The sequence below is a fragment of the Salvelinus alpinus genome, chromosome 3 (genome assembly GCF_045679555.1).
Source record: "Salvelinus alpinus chromosome 3, SLU_Salpinus.1, whole genome shotgun sequence".
NCBI classification, from domain to species: domain Eukaryota; kingdom Metazoa; phylum Chordata; class Actinopteri; order Salmoniformes; family Salmonidae; genus Salvelinus; species Salvelinus alpinus.
This window is the reverse complement of record NC_092088.1, coordinates 62,214,567-62,236,619: the sequence shown is the minus strand read 5'-3', so window position 1 is coordinate 62,236,619 and position 22,053 is coordinate 62,214,567. Positions and strand designations below refer to the sequence as shown.

At 44.0% G+C, this 22,053-nt stretch overlaps 1 protein-coding gene across 1 annotated transcript in view; it reads right to left on the bottom strand.

Annotated features, from left to right (window-relative positions):
* Positions 1-22,053, bottom strand: part of loxl4 (lysyl oxidase-like 4) — a 71,234-nt gene that overhangs the window by 27,470 nt on the left and 21,711 nt on the right. Inside the window, exons 5-7 of the mRNA XM_071393622.1 lie at positions 5,053-5,091; positions 4,561-4,774; positions 4,084-4,261 (exon numbers count right to left, since the gene is read on the bottom strand). Coding sequence (XP_071249723.1) covers positions 4,084-4,261; positions 4,561-4,774; positions 5,053-5,091 — 431 coding nt within the window. The remainder of the gene's footprint in view (positions 1-4,083; positions 4,262-4,560; positions 4,775-5,052; positions 5,092-22,053) is intronic.

The following is a 22,053-nucleotide window of genomic DNA, read 5'->3' as shown; positions in this document are numbered from 1 at the left end:
TACGTGCATTTACTGCATTTATTGAGACTATTGCACGACAACAACACAAGATATTCACCAGAACATGTCATGCTTACCAAGCTACAGTACATAAAAACACCAGTTATTCAATGTACATTTCCTATTGTCTGAGTCTCTGTTGGTCTGTGTCGGGCTGTCTGTCTCTGTCGGTCTGCCTCTGTCGGTCTGTCTGTCTCTGTCGGTCGGTCTGTCTATCTGTGTCGGTCGTCTGTGTCGGTCTGTCTATCTGTGTCGGTCGGTCTGTCTGTGTCGATCTGTCTGTGTCTGTCGGTCTGTGTCTGTCTGTGTCTGCGTCTGTCTGCGTCTGTCTGTCTGTGTCTGCGTCTGTCTGTCTGTCTGTCTGTCTGTCTGTCTGTCTGTCTGTCTGTCTGTCTGTCTGTCTGTCTGTCTGTCTGTCTGTCTGTCTGTCTGTCTGTCTGTCTGTCTGTCTGTCTGTCTGTCTGTCGGTCTGTCGGTCTGTCGGTCTGTCGGTCTGTTGGTCTGTGTCTGCATCTGTCTATCTGTCTGTGTCCGTTAGACTCTGTCCTGTCATCTGGACTCTTAATGTAGGCTTTTTCCAACACCATACATGTATACGTTTATGTGGCCTGCAGAACTCAGTCAAAATTATATAGGACAGTAAAAAGTCTAAAAAGCAACATGTTATAGAGAGTGTTGGCAGATGTCCCCTAGTCCGGCTATGGCTGTAGCTAAGCAGCTGTTACGAAAGTGTGTAATGCGTGTGTGTGTGTGTGCGCGCATGTGTGTGTACAGCTGAAAAGTCTCACACCCATTGCCCTGCCAATCAGGATATAGCTAGGGACTTGCATTTAAAGCAGGGCGAGAGGATTAAACCTGTCATTTGATATGACAGCCTATGAGGCTAGAGCTGCACATAACATAGTAATGCTACAGGCAGGTCTGGGAACAGACTTAACACAGACATTGTAAGCATTCACACCCACACACTGGGTGTTACTGAAGCAGCAGCCCAGTGGTTGGATCAGGAGGAAATATTAACTTATTTTGGGAGAAAATTAAAAGCTTTTCACTTCGCCTTGACTATTACAACACAGGCACAGACTGCTGGGTGTTACAGTATGTAGCAGCCATAAGATCTGGGACAGGGGTACTTTGATGTGGCTGTGGCGGGGATTAGGTTAGGATGGGTGTGGTTATAATAGGCTACAGTATAGGTGCAGAAGGCTGATTGATACCAGAGATTGTTGAATAGTGAGAGATGAGGATGCTAAGAGCTACAATGTTCCCCACTCCCAAGGCTCTCTAGAACCAGGAGTGAAGAACAGTGGCTATGCGTCATTCAGGCCAGGTGGAGCACCTGTTTAGCTAAAATATATATACACATATAAAAAAAAAAGTATAATAAATGGTTATTATTTTGGCATTAATACGTGTCACATATCAGTTTGCAAACATTGTAAAAAAACAAAAACATCTTTGAGTTAATAAAGCCACATACTGTACATGATCTCCTTTTTGCTTTCTTGAGTAAGGCAGCTCCAAAATGCAGGTGTTTCAGCCTACCTCAGTGCTTTCTATGATGGTGGGGCAGCCAGTGGAAAATACCGAGCGTAGGGGTTGGTAATGTTCTCTATTTGTGCCGTGATTGGCTCAGTGTTCTCACACTCATGGGGACACTACGTCACAGCAAAACCTACGGATAGAGCTAAATAAAATTCAAGCCCGTTGGGTGCTGCCATAGACGTTAGAAGTGCACATCCAAGAAGGCTCAAGGTCATTGGCCACAGATAAAATTACATCAAATCACATTATATCTACAGTAGCTTTGATTGGACTGATCATGTCAACATCATACTTTCAAAATCTTAGCTAGCAGTCATCATCATGCGTCAAGTCGACAATCTACTGGCAAATACTTTTTAATCCTTGTCATGTGAAGAGAAATTATAGATAAAATGTATCGGTGCTCATCAACCATTGTACATATACATTACACAACAAATTAGAAATCGCAAATTCAACAATAAGTGCTAAGGTGCCACTGCAGCCAGGTGTGTCACAGCCATGTGTGACCGGGAGACCCATGAGACGGCGCACAATTGGCCCAGCATCGTCCAGGTTAGGGTAGGGTTTGGCCGTCCGGGATTTCCTTGTCTCATCATGCTCTAGCGGACTTCGGACTTCGGTCATCAGTGTTTCCTCCAACACATTGGTGCGACTAGCTTCCGGGCTAAGCGAGCAGTGCGTCAAGAAGCAGTGTGGCTTGGCTCTCGACCTTCACTGAGTCCGTAGAGCAGTTGCAGCGATGAGACAAGATCGTAACTACCAATTGGATATCACGAAAAAGGGGGTAACGCCATGGGCCACACAAGTTTGAATAAATTGTCCATGCTGTCCATCCAGCATGACTTCTGCTGCATTTAAAACAACTGGAAACTCGGAACTGGGAAATCTCAGACTTGTGAGTTCAAGACAACTGGGAACTTAGATAAAACTAGCTCCGACAGGGAAAATACGGAAAATTATTTTCAACGGTCATCTAACTCGGAAATCCAAGTCAGGATTTTGGGACTCCTTCTAGAGCCCACAAGAAGGACCGTTGCACCACCTTCCTGTTCAAGTGAGCACAGCACAACAAGGTGAGTTCAAAATGTCTTGTACGCTGCTGCATAAATTCTTGCCCGGTTGGTCAGTTTGGTTGGACGGCCAGCTCTAGGCAGAGTCTGGGTAGTTCCATATTTTTCAATTTCCCAATGAAAATGCCTTTGGAAATGTTCAACACTCTAGAAATTGTTTTATACACTTTCCCAGATAATATGCCTCATCACAATTATATCTTGGAGATCTATGGACAGTTCCTTGGACCCTAGTTTCTGCTCTGACATGCACTGTCAACTGTGGGTCCTTATATAGACAGGTGTGTTTCTTTCTAAATCATGTCCAAACAATTTACTTGGTTACAGGTGGACTCCACCAAGTTGTAGTGACATCTGAAGGATGATCAAGGTAAATTGGATGCACCTGAGCATTTTGAATGTCATAGCAAAGGGATGTGAATACTTATTAGATATTTATGTATTCCATTTTCAATAAATTTGCTACATTTTCTAAAAACATTATTTCACTTTGTCATTATGGGGTATTCAGTGTGCAGACAGGTGAAAAAAATCTATATTTAATCCATTTTGAATTCAGGCTGAAACACAACAAAATGTGGAATAAGTCAAGGGGTATGATTACTTTCTGAAAACACTTTAGTTCAATATAAAGCCACCAAGGTTTATTTAGAGATCAGGTGCTGTTACATATCCCTTTTTCAGCTATGGGGTTTATCAGCACAAACTATAAACCCTACCAATCCACTCCTTGCTCCACCAAGACTTCTCCCATCTAGAACAGGGAAAGACCCGTGGCTAGGTGGTAAGAACAGCTGGTGGCTGTCGCATATTAGGAAATAAAAAATATATGAAAAAATGCACAGCTGTGTGTGTGCATGTTTGCGTGTGCACGTCTTGGTGGAGCTGAGATTGCTGACTCCATTCCTTTGAGGAGCTTTCGGCTGTGAACTGAGCCATATACACTGAGCCCTCCAGCTGCCCAAGCACACACACGTGCGCACACACACACACACACACATACAGCTGCAGTGACCATGGTGGAGAAGAGGGGAAATCCGCTAACAGTGTGTGAACCACAGATCAGCACCCTCAGGCTCACAAACAAATACATTCTCAGACCATTCAGCGGCAGACGAGCGTAGAGTCCTAAGATAAGTCCTAAGCATGGCTGGAAAAGTTCCTCTGACTCACATGGAATCTCAAACAGCCTAAGGTACACAGAGTACAGAGACATATACATGGGTGTGTTTTCTCAGGTGCTTGTGCCTAAGACCCTGAACCCTATAGGGCAGGATGAAATGGGAGAAACTGGTAAAAACACAACTTCCATGTTCACGTGGCACAACCGGAGTGAACTTTTTCCTTTGCCAGTCAGAATAAAAGTCAAACCTTGACCCCTGTAGGACAGACAAAGAGTCAGACAGAGAGAGACAGAGAGACAAAAAGACAGAGAATAACAGATAGAGAGGGAGTCCTACCCTACCTTGTCCCATGTAAGCTCCAGTGAGGGCCTCTTTGGCGGTTCCGAAGCCCAGCTCCCTGCACACCACGCTAGCTGAGACTCGGTTCCACATGTGGTCTACGATGGTCCCCCACTTCCCCTCCTTCAGCACCTCCACCCGGCCCTCACCCAGCCTGGGGCCAGCCTTCAGACGCACCGGCTAGAGGGGGAGAGGAGAGAGAGAGCGAGAGAGAGTCAGAATGAGCGAGAGAGACAGCGAGAGAACGGAAGACAGAGAAAGAGAGAGAGAGACACAGAGAGACAGAGAGACAGAAAGACAGAGAGAGACAGAGAGTGTCAGCATCATGTATGACTAGACTGTATTATTGTCTAAGAATGTTTTGTATCTTATGTTTGTGCAGAACACAGGAAAAGTGTCTAGGACTTGGCTTTTAGCACAGTGATGCATGATGTGTGTGTGTGTCTACGTTTTTATGTGTGCGTGTACCTGTCTCTTACCACAATTGGGTGGGGTGCCTGGGGTCTTCCAGATGACATACGTGCAAACTGCGGTCCCGGTACACACCTCGCCACCGCATGTCTCCCACTCTTACAGGGGGTGGGGCTATGTGGAATGGACAGCTGAGCGTGACACTCTGATAGGCTGGTCTCTGACCCCAGGCAGTGAACCTTCTCTACCCAGAAACCCTTTTTACGAGCCATGAGGCTCAGCCTAGGAATTGGGAGAGAAGAGGTCATAAATGTCATATAGCGCTTTATAACACATAACCTGTGCATAGCTAACGTCTGTCATGTCAGTTCCATGAAGGAGAGGAACAAGACAAGAACTGTCCAGTAACACTTCATTTAAACACTCTACATAATGCATTATAAGCACATTTAAAACTCACAAGGCATTATAATACAAAATGATAATACAAAATGATCAACATCTGGAGAAAAAAATGATTTGTAGTTAGTTGAGATGTTCAAACGTTGACTAGGTCTTACCTTGTGGATGGATCAGCAACCTTGGTGTCCCAGATTTTCCTGTGAAGAAACAGGAACATTAAGAAAGGATGTTAGTATCTCTTCTGTTTACTAGTTGAGGTTTCATGAAACACATGTTATTCCTGTGAGGTGAGATGACTAAATCTTGCCTATAGAATCAGCGTTTGTAGAAGACAACTGTGTCATGTGTTTGGCAGTGGTGTAAAGTACTTAGGTAAAAATACTTTAAAGTACTACTTAATTCGTTTTTTGGGGTATCTGTACTTTACTTTACTATTTATATTTTTGACAACTTTTACTTTCACTCCACTACATTCCTAAAGAAAATAATGTACTTTTTACTCCTTACATTTTCTGTGACACCCAAAAGTACTAGTTCCATGTTGAATGCTTAGCAGGACAGGAAAATGGTCTAATTCACCCACTTATCAAGAGAACATCCCCGGTCATCCCTACTACCTCTGATCTGGCAGACTCACTAAACACAAATGCTTCGTTTGTAAAGGATGTCCGAGTGTTGAAGTGCGCCCCTGGCTATCCGTACATTTTTAAAAAATCAAGAAAACCGTGCTTTGAAATGAGTTATACTTTTACTTTTGATACTTAAGTATATTTTAGTGATTACATTTACTTTTGGTACTTAAGTACATTAAAAACCAAATACTTTAAAACTTTTTCTGAAGTAGTATTTTACTGGGCGACATTCACTTTTACTTGAGTCATTTTCTTTTAAAGTATCTTTACTTTACTAAAGTATGACTATTGGGTACTTTTTCCACCACTGGTGCTTGGTTAATGCCACACAGAATGATACCCACACACTGTAGATATCTGGTGTTTGGATAATATGATCCATGCCACACAAAATGATACCCCCACACACACACACAGTTTATTAGCCATATCGGTGGGCATGTGTTGTTGATGAACACAGATGGGTGAAGCATTCCCTACACCTCACAAACTGGCCTCACATTTGGTTAATATGGTCCATGCCACACAGAATTACAGCCAAACACATTGTCAAAAACAAAAGCCACCTTGGTGGGCATGTGCTGTTTGTGTACATGGACACAGACAGTACCAGTTATGTCCGAGAAGCATCTGTACCTGACATACTGGCCGTACGGATGTCAACAAGTATAAATACACTTACATTGACAAATATGTCAGCCTACAGAAAGGCCCATCTGTGTTGTGAAACAGTAAATCTTTGTGTGTGCGTGCATGTGTGTGCGTAGGTGGTATTTTGGTGACCATGAGTGGCATAGTTAGAATAAGAACAAACTCATTTTCCCCTGTTCTCTCTGACCACCACGTCCTGGCTCTCGCTGCTTTACTTTGAGGTGTAGATATTTGCATCAGGAATGTCTAGTTTAGGTCTGTGTGTATGTTTAGAATGAGTGGTCAGAGTGTAGGCCTATGTACCACATACAGCAGTATGTTAAGTACTGTCAGCTAAGCCAGGCTTCAAGGGAAAAACAATGATCTCTGTTGCCAACGTGAGGGTATAGGTCTGCTCAAACAACTGGGTTGTATTCATTAGGCAACAACTCTAAGGAAACAGACTGACAGGGATGGACTACCTGTTTTCGTTTTCCATTTAAAAAGTTGCTAGACTCTTAGAAAAAAGGTGCTATCTAGAACCTAAAACGTTTTTTTGGCTGGCCCCATAGGAGAACAATCTTTCCACATAGGGTTCTACATGGAACCCAACATGGTTCTACCTGGAACCAAAAAGGTTCTACCTGGGACCAAATAGGTTCGCCTATGGGGACAGCCAAAGAACCCTTTTGGAACCCTTTTTTCGAACAGTATACGTTTGGCCATAATGAATATGACCCTGGTGTGGTGTTGCTGGGGTGTTGGTAACATGACAAAATAAGAACTCTTAAATCACTCTTACTTGGCATCTTACAAGAACATTGCTGGTACAACAACATTTGTAAATAACTGGATCACTAGGAATGGATTCAAGAATAAACACCGGGCATTTTGAAACAACTCTTTAACCTAACCAACCATGCATAGGCTATATACAAATGTGACTTTGAACAGCTATGAGCGACATTGCTGGGAAAATGTTGAAACAAAACCCCCAAACGCACACAAACACTCAGTGTTGGCACACTTTAACCAAAAGAACCGGTCAGGCCGTCCTAGAAACGAAATAAATGAAAGACCCGAATGAACTTTGATTCATAAAACATTTAGGCCAGAGTCCATTCCTGGCACTCCATCACAGGCATAGCCAAGACTTGCCCAAAAGGAATCCCCTGTTGATTCTCTCTCTCTCTCAACACACACACGGTCGATCAGCATCAAAGCAGCAGGAGTGCACGCAACAGGAGTGCCAAACAGGAGTTGAGATAGACCACACACACACCTCAGTCAGTTGCACTTAGGGAAACAAATACATCTACAAATAACACAGGATATTTGGATTTCCATCATGAAACTAAAAAACATTTCTGCCTTTCTAGTCACATGCTACAAACAAGGATGTTGGAATCAAGAGATTCAAATTGTTATTAAGTAAGTGGTTCTTCAGCCATTTTTTTGTTTACTTTAGTCAACTTTTTGGTCCAAGTATTGATTGAACTAAAAAAAGCTTAGTTTTCCAAACTTAGCTCCAACTTGAGAACAGTGCTTTTAACATAAAATGTTTTCAACTTACATATTTGACACACATGATTATATTGTGCATGCTTATTTATACAGTAATTCATATTCAATATGTATTCACCTGGGATTTAAACTCACAACCTCTTGGTTCATGGCATTCTAATCTTCCTGCTATGCCAACATGTCTGTGTCAATGACTGATTTTACCTGTGTTGTTGCACTTCAAAGCAAATAACTATGTTATTTATCATAGTGATTAAGGAGTAACATTTAAACAGAGTAATATACCCCATCAACATCAGACAACTATACAGAAAAGCCAAAAATTGCTGAAATAAGTAACTCAAATAATGATGGGAGAGTAGTCAGATTAAATGATAATTGACACAGACATGGAGATGTATCAGGAAGATCTGAATGCCATGAACATAGAGGTTGTAAGTTCAAATCCCAGGTGAGGACATGTTGAAAAATAATTACTGTACAAATGAGCATTCACAATGTAATCATATATGTGAAATATGTAAGTTGAAAACTTTGTTTTTTTAAGTGCTGTGTGTAACTAGTTTCACAGCCTTTTTTTGTTGGTAAAATGCCGAAATAACAATTTCTAGTTGAATAAACATATGAGACAAGTTGACAGAATTTTTGGAGCTAAGTTTGGGCCAACTGATTTCTCTTAGTTCAGGTAACACTTCGACTGAAAAGTTGAGTAAACAAAAAAAAAGGCTGTGGAACCAATTACTTAATAAAAAGAGTTGAAACAGCCAGTTCTCTGTCAGTAGTTCACTCGGTATAACATACTATTGGGAGTCAACAACCAATCATATTCACCTGAAGAAAACTGACATCACGCCCAATGGGCCAATAGATAACGAGCCTACCCTCGGAAGCCCCGCCTCCGTGGCTATAATACCAGGGCTCATATTCATTTTCATAAATTCTTCGCTCTTCAGCTTGCCTGAAAATAGAAAGTCACATAAACTTTTCAAGCACACGATGAGTACGAGATTCTGCTCCAACTTAGGTGTCTGTTAGTGGGGAGAGACAAGTCGTCACCCAAGATTAGGGTTCCCCAACTGGCGGCACGTGGGTTGTTTTATTTGGCCCCCAAAGTTTTCTGAGCAAAAAAATAGTATTTATTGGTATAGAGTACATTTTTTTGTTGTTGGACATAAAAGACTATAAAAACACCAGGAAATCAGCTACAAGTGATTTTAATTTAAGACATTTGTTCCCAAGTATTCCTACGCATAACACAGATACACGTGATCATATATAAATTTAAGGAAGGTTTGAAATTATTATTTTAGTCAAACATTATATCTGTTTGGGCTTCTAGCGATCAATTTTCAGTCTACAAATTCTTTGTAATTATGTTCCGGCCCCCCGACCATCTGCTCAAGCAACAAATCGCCCCGTGGCTGAATCTAGTTGATGATACCTGTCCTAGAAGTTGCGAGATTTGGGTCTTGGTATTGTTTTTTTTATTTTGTAGAAGCTGACTACTTTCTGCTCTGCTTGTGTAGCCAGTGCTCCTTGCTTGAGTAAGATGGCCAGCGGGAAGAAAGAGTAAGTTACAAAAAGGCTAGAAGTCAGGACAGAGCAGCAGCGCTGGTTGGAGTTGATAGGGGTGTCATCCCAGCCAATTGAGGCTCATTCCAGTTTCTCATTCCAGTTTCTCTGGCAGTGTCCAGAAGGGTTGAAATACTATCCCTGGTTGGCTCTGGAGGGTTTTCAGAGTGTGAATCAGATGACATCAGTCTGGGGCAGCCTAAAGCCCTGGCTTTGGATTCGGCAGGGGAGAGTGAACCATTGGTGGTTAATTGGTGGCTAACTAGCTACCAGCTATCAGCTATCAGTCGGCTAACCTTTAGCTCGGAAAGCTCTCCCCAGTTCGTACAACGCGTTTCAAACCAGAGCATACCGAACCTATTTTTCTCTCCATATCCCCGGATTCCTACCGCAAACTCTGAACCCATTCATCTGGATCATGGCAGCTAGCTAACCGGAACCCGGGTTGACTACTCCTGGCTAACGTTTCCGTCCCGGAGCAAGCACCAACTAGCCTGGAGCTAGCCCATGCTAGACCCATCTCCCGGCTAGGGCTCCTGGGCTACTCCTGAAGCCCACTCCTCGGCTATAATATCCGGACCCCTTCTACTGCCGGTACGAGGCACAGAACCCCGCCGATCCTTCACGACTGGAATACCGACATAATCTGCCCGAGGATCCCAACAGGCCCCTCAGGCGCGACGTCCCCTGAAGGCCCATTCTGCTAACCGCGGCCTGCTAGCTATCTATAGCATATTGGACTGTTAGCCGTTCCATCGGCCAGTTTCTTGGACCACTATACCCATTTTGCCAATTGGACTTGGACCCCTCTGCTACTTGGAACCCTACTAATTCCACGACTGGTCTATCGACGTCACCGCACGAGGAGGCAAAAACAGACTTTTCCCCCATCGCGACGTCCCTCTAAGGCCCTTATGCTAGCTGGCTAGCCCCGGCCTGCTAACTGCTAGCTTGCTAGCACCGGCCTGCTAACTGTCTGAATCGCCGTGTCCCCAGTCAGCCCAACCACTCACTGGACCCCTATGATCACTCGGCTACGCATGCCTCTCCCTAATATCAATATGCCTTGTCCATTACTGTCCTGGGTAGTGATTACTGTCTTATTTCACTGTAGAGCCTCTAACCCTGCTCAATATGCCTTAACCAACCATTTATTTCCACCTCCCACATATGCGGTGACATCACCTGGTTTAAGCGTCTCTAGAGACTATATCTCTCTCTTCATTACTCAATGCCTAGGTTTACCTCCAATGTACTCTCTTCCTACCATACCTTTGTCTGTACATTGTGCCTTGAATCTATGCTATCGTGCCCAGAAACCTGCTCCCTTTACTCTCTGTTCCGAACGTGCTTTACTCTCTGTTCCGAAGACGGCCAGTTCTTATAGCCTTTAGCCGCACCCTTATCCTACTTCTCCTCTGTTCCTCTGGTGATGTAGAGGTTAATCCAGGACCTGAGGTGCCTAGCTCCACTCCTACTCCCCAGGTGCTCTCATTTGTTGACTTCTGTAACCGTAGAAGCCTTGGGTTCATGCATGTTAACATTAGAAGCCTACTCCCTAAGTTTGCTTTATTCAGTGCTTTAGCACATTCTGCCAACCCGGATGTCTTAGCCGTGTCTGAATCCTGGCTTAGGAAAACCACCAAAAACCCTGAAATTTCCATCCCTAACTATAACATTTTCCGCCAAGATAGAACTGCCAAAGGGGGCGGTGTTGCAATCTACTGCAGAGATAGCCTGCAGAGTTCTATCTTACTATCCAGGTCTGTACCAAAACAATTCGAGCTTCTACTTCAAAAAATTCCCCTTTCCAGAAATATGTCTCTCACCGTTGCCGCTTGCAATAGACCACCCTCTGCCCCCAGCTGTGCCCTGGAAACCAAATGTGAATTGATTGCTCCCAATCTATCTTCTGAGCTCGTCCTGCTAGGTGACCTAAACTGGGACATGCTTAACACCCCGGCCATCCTACAATCTAAGCTTGATGCCCTCAATCTCACACAAATTATTAATGAACCTACCAGGTACAACCCCAAATCCGTAAACACGGGCACCCTCATAGATATCATCCTAACTAACTTGCCCTCCAAATACACCTCTGCTGTTTCCAAACCAAGATCTCAGCGATCACTGCCTCATTGCCTGCATCCGTATTGGGTCTGCGGTCAAACGACCACCCCTCATCACTGTCAAATGCTCCCTAAAACACTTCTGCGAACAGGCCTTTCTAATTGACCTGGCCGGGGTATCCAGGAATGACATTGACTTCATCCTGTCAGTAGAGGATGCCTGGTTATTCTTTAAAAGTGCCTTCCTCACCATCTTAAATAAGCATGCTCCATTAAAAAAAAATTGAAATAGGAATAGATATAGCCCTTGGTTCATTCCAGACCTGTCTGCCCTTGACCAGCACAAAAACATCCTGTGGCGTTCTGCATTAGCATCGAATATGCAACTTATTAGGGAAGTTAGGAACCAGTATACACAGGCAGTTAGGAAAGCTAAGGCTAGCTTTTTCAAACAGAAATTTGCATCCTGTAGTACAAACTCAAGAAACTTCTGGGACACTGTAAAGTCCATGGAGAATAATAGCACCTCCTCCCAGCTGCCCACTGCACTGAGGCTAGGAAACACTGTCACTACCGATAAATCCACAATAAATGAGAATTTCAATAAGCATTTTTCTACGGCTGGCCATGCTTTCCACCTGGCTACCCCTACCCCGGTCAGCAGCCCTGCGCTCCCTATAGCAACTCGCCCAAACCTCCCCCACTTCTCCTTCACCCAAATCCAGATAGCTGATGTTCTGAAAGAGCTGCAAAATCTGGACCCCTACAAATCAGCCGGGCTAGACAATCTGGACCCTCTCTTTCTAAAATTATCTGCCGAAATTGTTGCAAATCCTATTACTAGCCTGTTCAACCTCTCTTTCGTATCGTCTGAGATTCCCATAGATTGGAAAGCTGCCGCGATCATCCCCCTCTTCAAAGGGGGAGACAATCTAGACTCAAACTGCTACAGACCTATACATATTCTACTCTGCCTTTCTAAGGTCTTTGATAGCCAAGTTAACTAACAGATTACCAACCATTTCGAATGTCACCGTACTTTTTCCGCTATGCAATCTGGTTTCAGAGCTGGTCATGGGTGCACCTCAGCCACGCTCAAAGTCCTAAACGATATCATAACCGCCATCGATAAGAGACATTACTGTGCAGCCGTCTTCATCGACCTGGCTAAGGCTTTTGACTCTGTCAATCACAACATTCTTATTGGCAGACTCAACAGCCTTGGTTTCTCAAATGATTGCCTCGCCTGGTTCACTTCTCCGATAGAGTTCAGTATGTCAAATCGGAGGGCCTGTTGTCCGGACCTCTGGCAGTCTCTATGGGGGTGCCACAGGGTTCAATTCTTGGGCCGACTCTTTACTCTGTATACATCAATGATGTCGCTCTCGCTGCTATTGATTCTTTGATCCACCTCTACGCAGACGACACCATTCTGTATACTTCTGGCCCTTCGTTGTACACTGTGTTAACAAACCTCCAGATGAGCTTCAATGCCATACACCTCTCCTTCTGTGGCCTCCAACTGCTCTTAAATGCAAGTAAAACTAAATGCATGCTCTTCAACCGATCGCTGCCAGCACCTGCCCGCCCGTCCAGCATCACTACTCTGGACAGTTCTGACTTAGATAATGTGGACAACTACAAATACCTAGGTGTCTGGTTAGACTGTAAACTCTCCTTCCAGACTCACATTAAACATCTCCAATCCAAAATTAAATCTAGAATCGGCTTCCTATTTCGCAACAAAGCATCCTTCACTCATGCTGCCAAACATACCCTTGTAAAACGGACCATCCTACCGATCCTCGAATTCGGCGACGTCATTTACAAAATAGCCTCCAACACTCTACTCAACAAATTGGATGCAGTCTATCACAGTCTATCATCCGTTTTGTCACCAAAGCCCCATATACTACCCACCACTGCGACCTGTATGATCTCGTTGGCTGGCCCTCACTTCATACTCGTCGCCAAACCCACTGGCTCCAGGTCATCTACAAGTCTCTGCTAGGTAAAGCCCTGCCTTATCTCAGCTCACTGGTCACTCACTCAGCACCCACCCGTAGCACGCGCTCCAGCAGGTACATCTCACTGGTCACCCCAAAGCCAATTCCTCCTTTGGCCGCCTCTCCTTCCAGTTCTCTGCTGCCAATGACTGGAACGAACTGCAAAAATCTCTGAAGCTGGAGACTCTTACCTCCCTCACTAGCTTTAAGCACCAGCTGTCAGAGCAGCTCACAGATCACTGCACCTGTACATAGCTCATCTGTAAATAGCCCATCCAATCTACCTTATCCCCATACTGTATTTATCTTGCTCCTTTGCACCCAAGTATCTCAACTTGCACATTCATCTTCTGCACATCCTACCATTTCAGTGTTTAATTACTTTGCCACCATGGCCTATGTATTGCCTTATCTCTCTTATCCTACCTAATTTGCACATGCTGTATATAGACTTTTCTACTGTATCATTGATTGTATGTTTGTTTGTTCCATGTGTAACTCTTTGTTGTTGTATGTGTCGAACTGCTTTGCTTTATCTTGGCCAGGTCGCAGTTGTAAATGACAACTTTTTCTCAACTAGCCTACCTGGTTAAATAAAGGTGAAATATATATATATTTTTAATTAGCCTTTGATGGAGCTGTGTCGTAGGGCGGCAGCCCACCTGGGGGTGGATTGGCTGTCTTCTCCCCCACAGTGGAGTTCCTCCAGGTTTGGGGGAAGGTATTTACACGTGATGGGAAACTGAGGCTCTCTGAGGGCTTCAGCGCTTTCACCAAATTGCGAAGAAAAACGGTTCATTACTCGGAGCGTCATTATCTGTTCACAATGCACATTAGTGACATCTGCTGGTCGGCAATAAATAGCAGCATTTGATTAGATTTAAATTTTTGTCATTTAGCAGACACTCTTAATCAGAGCGACTTACACTTAGTACATTCATTTTAAGATAGCTAGGTGGGACAACAACATACCATATTCATAGTAAGTACATTGCGCAAAATGGTAGGCAGCATCATTTGGATATGTGTGCAACAAAAGTTGAACATTCACCTTCTGCTACCCTTTCTGTCAAGACGTCTACGCATACAGTTTAATAACAGCCATGATTCGAACCAGGTACTGCAGTGACACCTCTTGCACTGAGATGCAGTGTCTTAGACGACTGTGCCACTCGGGAGCGTTTGCCTTCCAGCATAGATAAATAGATAGATAAATCCAACTTATGCACCACACAGAACACACTGCAACTGCCTCAGCAACGGAATGATGCAAGGCAAATGCTCCCTAGTGACACAGTGGTCTAAGACACTACAAGAGGAGTCACTGCAGTACCTGGTTCAAATCCAGGCTACATCTGGCTGTGATTGGTAGTCCCATAGGGTGGCACATAATTGGCCATCATTGTAAATAAGAATTTGTTCTTAACTGACTTGCCTAGTTAAATAAAATAAAACCACAGTGTTCCATTGGAAATTAATTTGTCTCAAAATGCAGTGTGATTGAGGTGTTAAAACCAGTTGAGCTGACAGCCATTTTGCACTGCTTTGCTATGGCTTTAGTCATCAATATTTTGTAGCAGTGTTCCCTCCCAGAAAGCTATGACCTTTGGCTTTCACCTTTAATTGTTTATTTATGTCTGAGAAAAAAAGACTTTTCAACCCATAAGATCTCGTACACAATAAAATCATAATAAAACATCCAAATACTGTATGATAGTCAAATAAAATACAATTGTGAATGAATAAGTATTTTCATACTTTATAATATGTCCATATATAGTTATAATCTGTTAGCAAAAATATTTCACCTTCTTTATTACTATACGAAACATACAGTATCATTAGTCACATTAGTGACAGTCAAAATCTGTTACATTTGTGAATGTCTAAATCAACATTTGGCTCATTTAAACAGTGTTCATCCTTATAGGCAATGGGAGAAGGGCTGGGTAAAGGTCTTGATATTGTCATTCTGAGCATATGCAATGTGTCTGCCTCTGATGTAAAACAAATGTTTGACTTCCACGCAAAATTACTTCTTTACATATTTTAGGTTTAAGGAAGTGTGTAGGTCACATTCTATATCGTAGAGCTATGAAAGTGATGTATTTAGATCCGCCTGCTCAATACAAATTCAGTAATTGCTTTGCCATGTATGTGCCGTGGAGCAGTTGAGCTGGATAAATGTTTTTCTAAGGACCACGCCTCTGATGTAAAGTTGCAGTGATGTGATATAAATCGATGTAATGATGCAGCCAACCACCAGAGGGAGGCAAATATACATTTATTCGACAGAGGACGTTTACATGGTCCTCGGAAGGTCTGGATTGTTGTCTTCTGACCTAGAAACTGTGGGAAATCATTTAAAATAAGTAATCTAAAGATATATATTTTTTAAAGTCTGTCTGATTTCAAGGACTGTCAGCTTAAGAGGCAGACAGAAGCTTGTACTATACTAAATAAAGCATTATTTGAACAACCGTGCAGAAAGTGTGGCTTCACATAGAACATTTTCAAATAGTATGTTTTCAACAGGATTTGACCTCATAACCTCATGTCCCTAAAAGTTGCATAGTTCCCTACTCTACCTGCTAAGCTACCGGAGTGGTGAAAAACATTGTACAAAATCCTAACTATATTTGTAAGTAAGGTGTCCAGTATTTATTTATTTTTTACATGTTGTCTTATTTCACCTTTAATAAACTAGGCAAGTCAGTTAAGAAATAAATATTATTTACAATGACGGCCTACCAAAAAGGCAAAAGGCCTCCTGCCGGTGCGGGTGCTGGGATTAAAAATACAAATAAATTAAGTACAAATATAGGACAAAACACACATCACGACAACAGAGACAACACAACACTACATAAAGAGAGACCTAAGACTACAACATAGCATGGCAGCAACACATGACAACACAGCATGGTAGCAACACAACATGACAACAACATGGTAGCAACACAACACGGTAGCAGAACAAAACATGGTACAAATATTATCGGGCACAAACAACAGCACAAATGGCAAGAAGGCAGAGAGAACAATACATCACGCAAAGCAGCCACAACTGTCAGTAAGAGTGCATGATTGAGTCTTTGAATGAAGAGATTGAGATATAATTGTCCAGTTTGAGTGTTTGTTACAGCTCGTTCCAGCTGCAGCTGCAGCGAACTGAAAAGACAAGCGACCCAGGGATGTGTGTGCTTTGGGGACCTTTAACAGAATGTGACTGGCAGAACAGGTGTTGTATGTGGAGGATGAGGGCTGCAGTAGATATCTCAGATAAGGGGGAGTGTGGCCTAAGAGGGTTTAATAAATAGGCATCAACCAGTGGGTCTTGCGACGTGTATACAGAGATGACCAGTTTACAGAAGAGTATAGAGTGCAGTGATGTGTCCTATAAGGAGCATTGGTAAAGCACATGATAAAGGTAAAGCACATCTAGCCGCTCAAGAGCACCCTTACCTGCCGATCTATAAATTACGTCTCCATAATCTAGCATGGGTAGGATGCAGTGGTGGGCCGTCAGGGCCTGCAAGGCCTTCTCTGATGGCCTAAACATCATCAGAATATATATTTTTTTTAAATATATTTTCCCACAAATATGTATTAAATTATTCCCCAGAGTAAGAGTTATACTCTTCATTTCATAGCTTTCCTCTTGGTTGCACTGCTTCCAGCCCCAGGTTGAGATTTGGAGGGCTGGTCTTTACGTTAGATCTTTTATCCAATCATATTCAGCCATCATGTGTTGCCAGGGGTCTAAAATCTGCCCTCAGGCCTTCAGAATCAACAGTGCGGGCGCTTGTAGCTTAAAGTGAATGGAAATTAAAATTTTGTGTCAACCAATCAGCTTTAGAGTTGGCTATTGTACGCCTGCTGGCTGGCTCCAGTGTTACACAGGAGCCAGCTAGCAGGCGTAGGGCGTCCACGTCTTTTGATTGGATTACCAATATTGAGAGGCAGGTCCTATGGGCAGGTCTATGCAGATCTAGGAAACTAAATTTGATAAACGAATTAATTCGCGTTCTACTGTTTTTTGAACCCACAATGGCGGAAGGAGGAGAAGATATCGATTTGGTCGAGGATATAATTATAACGCCATTCTCAAGACGAACTTTTCAAGAAAAGTTAGACATTGTAAGGAGAGGTCGCCCGACGCCACAAAGCCTGTCACAGGCGGGAAAGGGGTTCGTTCGTTCGCCACTTTCAAAGTTTCAACTATGAGCGCTGTCAATGGCTCACAGGCTCCGAGAAGCACTGCAAACTGTACTGCTGGGAATGCCTATTATTTGCAAGTGATCGATTTGGTGTTTGGAGCCACACTGGCTTTGCAAACTTGAGTTGTCTAACCAAGGCAGCAACGAGACACCAAAGTACGGCTGGGCACTTACAAGCAATGGTGCTTTTGAAAACGTTTGGGGACACCAGAGTGGAGCTACAGCTCTCACTCGTCCTGCGTTGTGTGACGGACACGGGAGTCAAGGAGCGATTTATCCGGTTTGAAGATGTGACAAGCGGCAAGCGAGCTGATGACATTGCCGCTCTTATTTTCCGTTTCTTGGAGGAAAATGAATGTAGTCTGGATAAAGTTGTGGCACAGTGTTTTGATGGCGCAGCAGTCATGGCATCTGGACTCAATGGGGTGCAGGCTAAAGTTAAGGAGAGGGCACCGATGGCCTTATTCATTCACTGCTATGCACATCGACTAAATTTAGTACTGACTCAAGGAGCCTCAAAGCTTAAAGAATGCAAGGTCTTCTTTGCCAACCTCAATGGCCTTGCAGCATTTTTCTCACGATCCCCTAAGCGCACGCAACTGTCTAATAATCAGTCTTTGGTGAGTAGGCATACAATGCATGTTATTTTTTATTAAATATGTATGTTTCGCATTTTATTTAGTTAATATTAAATAGCCTATATATTAACAAAATAAAATGGCAAATAGCCTATGTTGCAAATTATTTGTTTTCTTTTATTTTCAGTGAATAGTTATGTGTCTTTATCATCACGGTGAAACTGCTTTGGGTGCGACAATGCGCTGTTTAGTGAACACACTGTATTTATTTTTTTGGGGACTTAAAGCTCAAAGTTTGTGGACCAGAAATGGATAGAAGAAGAATATTAATATAACTCTGTTGCACTCGACTATGTTCTTGCCTATTAGTTGAACTGTACTGTATTGTACTCTTCCCCTGCAATTCTCTGAAAAAAATGTCAATTTCAAGGTGACGCAACGCCTGGTTATACTGCGTTTCTGTCTAAATGTATAGTGTCTAGAGCCATGGCATCTAAATGACGGTAATAACAGGTGGATTAATTCGGGTGGGACTGTGTAGGACCTCACTGAAGGCCCAGGCGCCAGGCCCACGGCACGCTACTGGTAGGATGGTCATCTGAATCAGGGTTAGTTTGGCAGCTGGGGTGAAAGAGGAGCAATTACAATAGAGGAAGCCAAGTCTCGATTTAACTTTAGCCTGCAGCTTTGATATGTGCAGTAGAGGTTGGTGTTTGAAAGTAGCTTAGAATCAAAGAAAGCACCGGAACCACAGCGAAATCAGTGGAATCTAGCATTTTCCAACACACGTTTTGAAAAAGCACACAATCAAATGATTCTTTGGATGTCATTGATGACGTAATTCAGATAAAATGTTACACGCATCGGCACGCTGCTTCAAAGTTAGCTGCTTAGCGATTTTGACACATGCCTCGGAGCTCCGGTATCAAACGTAACATCACTAGTATTTATCTCCCGTCCCTGCAGTGGTGAAGAATCACTAACCCCCATTTAAAGATTTCACAGATAAGCTAAAGGCAACCTGAGATTCCCTCATTCAGCCAGGCTGGTGCTACCAGACAAAATCATGAATATAGAGGGTATGGAGGAGGCAGTCCTCTTAAGCACACCGCCGAGTTACTCCAGAGGCTAACAAGGGGGTAAATCCAAGCACGGTGCTTTCGAATAAACTGTGCCGGTTCTCTGGCAAATCAGATGGACAAAGTGTACCAGGCTGAGGATGTGGCAGCTCGTTCATTGAATGTGGTCACAATGCTGCTGATGTATGATACTGATTTGTTGCAGGAGCTGAATAAGACCATGGAGGCAGGGAAGCCGGTTTCAGAGCTTCTCAACGAAATCCGAGGCTACGGCTGATTTTGTGCTGCATCTGTCCCGCTGTACTATCCTGTCTGTGGGGAAAGTATGAAGGCGACGGTGGTGGCTCAGTGGGGCCCTACTCCCCAAGTATTTACTGTGACAATAGGGCTCACAAGTGGCTCGGGTCAATAGGGGCAAGTTACTGGATGCTGAAGTCCCCAAACCTAGTCTGGGTTGGGTATCTGAACGGTGGTACCACAAAATTTTGTTCAGGGGTATCGAAAGTGTGGTATCATACAGGTGTGGGCATAATAAACACAGTTCCTTTCCCACATTCAGACGCACGGTTGTCAAGAGTGGTGGATATGAAAACAAACAAGTCCTCAGGGTGGTGCTCTGCCCCTTCAGGAGATAATGTATAGGAGACTGGCAGCGTGCATGCGCAATTTCATCATGGGTGATGAGGAAGGTAACGAGAGGGTACGGTCTGTAGTTCGATGTGCGCCCTCCTTTTCGTGGCATCATTGCATCAATGGTCCCCGAATTCCTAGCTCCTGTCTTGAGAGAGGAGATTTCCTCTCTCCTTCAAAAGCAGGCTATTTGGGTGGTCCTCGTGTCAGAAGTATAGAGCGGTTGGTACAGCCGGTACTTCTTAGTTCCCAAAAGCAATGGAACGTTGCGTTCCATCATGGACTTTCATGTTTTAAATGAGCACATTCAAGGTTTGCAAGTTCAAAATGCTCACACTTCGTCGGTTATTGCAGTCGGTGCGTCCGAGCGGGTTCACGTCCATTGATCTGAAGGATGCGTATTTTCACCCCACAGAAAGTTGAGGTTTCATTTCGAGGTTGTGGCCTATGAGTTTCTGGTCCTGCCTTTCAGGCTCTCTCTATCTCCCCACACTGTTTCTATGGTGGTGGAGGCAGCTTTGACACTGGTGCGGTGCTAGCTGATCAGAGTATTGGCATATCTGGATGCTTGGCTGGTCCAGAGTTGTGGGAACAGGTGGAACTCCACCATGACACACTGGTTTCTCATATTCAGTCTCAGCTGTTCATAGTGAATCATCAGAAAAGCCGTTTGACTCCAGCTCAGAAAATTCAGTTTCTGGGTCTCATTTTGGTCCTGAATCATGCAATTTTGTCCCAGCAGAGGAGAGTCGCATTCTGTCACTGTCTGGCATGGTTTCAGTTGGGGCACTCTGTGCCTTTTTGCTTGTGCCTGTGGGTATTGTGTCTGATGGCCTCTATGATAGCTGTGGTGCCTCTGGGGCTTCTGTTGATGTGTCTGTTTCAGCACTGGGTGATTGCTATGCGGCTTGATGAATCTCGTCACTGCCATCGGTTGCTCAAGTTATCCCCGTCGTGCCTAAGGGTGTTGACTCCTTGGTGGGACCGGAGACTGCTGTTGTAGGGGATTCTCATGGGCTGGGTAGGGTCCCGCAGGGTGATCACTACAGACGCATCCTTACTGGAAGCGCTGTGTGTGGGCAGTGCAAAGTGTACTGCATATCAATTAGCTAGAGCTACAGACTGTTTTGTTAGCGCTGAAACATTTCCTTCTGATGTTGGCGGGACAGATTGTGTTGCTAATGTTCGACAACATTAACAAGCATCCGCTTATTCGGCGGGGACCCGTGAAGGGTTCCATGTTGTCGGGATCTATTGTCCCAGGTGCATGGAATTGTTTGGCACCCACAAGCACATATATGTAATCTGTGGTTTTGGACCCTGAATTGTTGGATTTGACGGCTTGGGGTTTGAGTGTTTGTGTCACGTTAAAGGAGTTTTTCCTTTTCAGAGTTCTTTGGTGGACATTTTGATGTTCTTTCAAGAGGTTTTTGTGAAGGGCCTTTATTTTTTCACATTGAAGGTTTATATGGCAGCCAATCTCGGCGTGTCATGTAGGGATTGACGGCTCTACCCCGGGGTGTCATCATCTGGTGGTGCGGTTCCTAAAAGGTGTACGTCGGCTCAGACCAGTGTCAAAGCATATGGCACCAACCTGAGACCTGGCTTTGGTCCTGGACGCTCTGTGTGAGCCTCCGTTTGAACCATTGGAGTCTGAGGACCTGAAGGTCCTTTCCTACAAGACTGCCCTGCTCATAGCCTTGGATCTCCACACTCTATCAGTACACATTCCTGTTAGGAGTTTGCGCCTGGTGACTACAAAGTGATGTTACAGTACGTCCTAATGCAGCTTTTGCTCCCAATGTTATGCCTATGTCTTACAGGTCCCTGGCTATGTCTTACAGGTCCCCTCCTCCGTTTGCTTGAAGTGAACAATGGAGGTTGCATGGCCTGTGTCCGGTGCGCACTTTACGCACGTATATGGATAGGACCAAGAATATCCACGTTCGTGACCAGCTTTTTGTCTGTTTCACTAATCCAGCTTGGGGTAGGGCACTTCCTAAGGGAACGGCATATGACATATTTTGGCCCCGCACTGTCAGGGGATTTGGGCTCGCAAAAGAGCTGTACCGAATTGAGGAAATTAATGTGATCCCTGGTATTATAGCCAGGAAGGCGGGGATTCTGAGGGCGGGCTCAGCATCCATTGGCCCGTTGGGCGTGACTTTTCTTCAGGTAAATATGATTGGTCGTTGACTCCCCATAGCATGCTATACCTC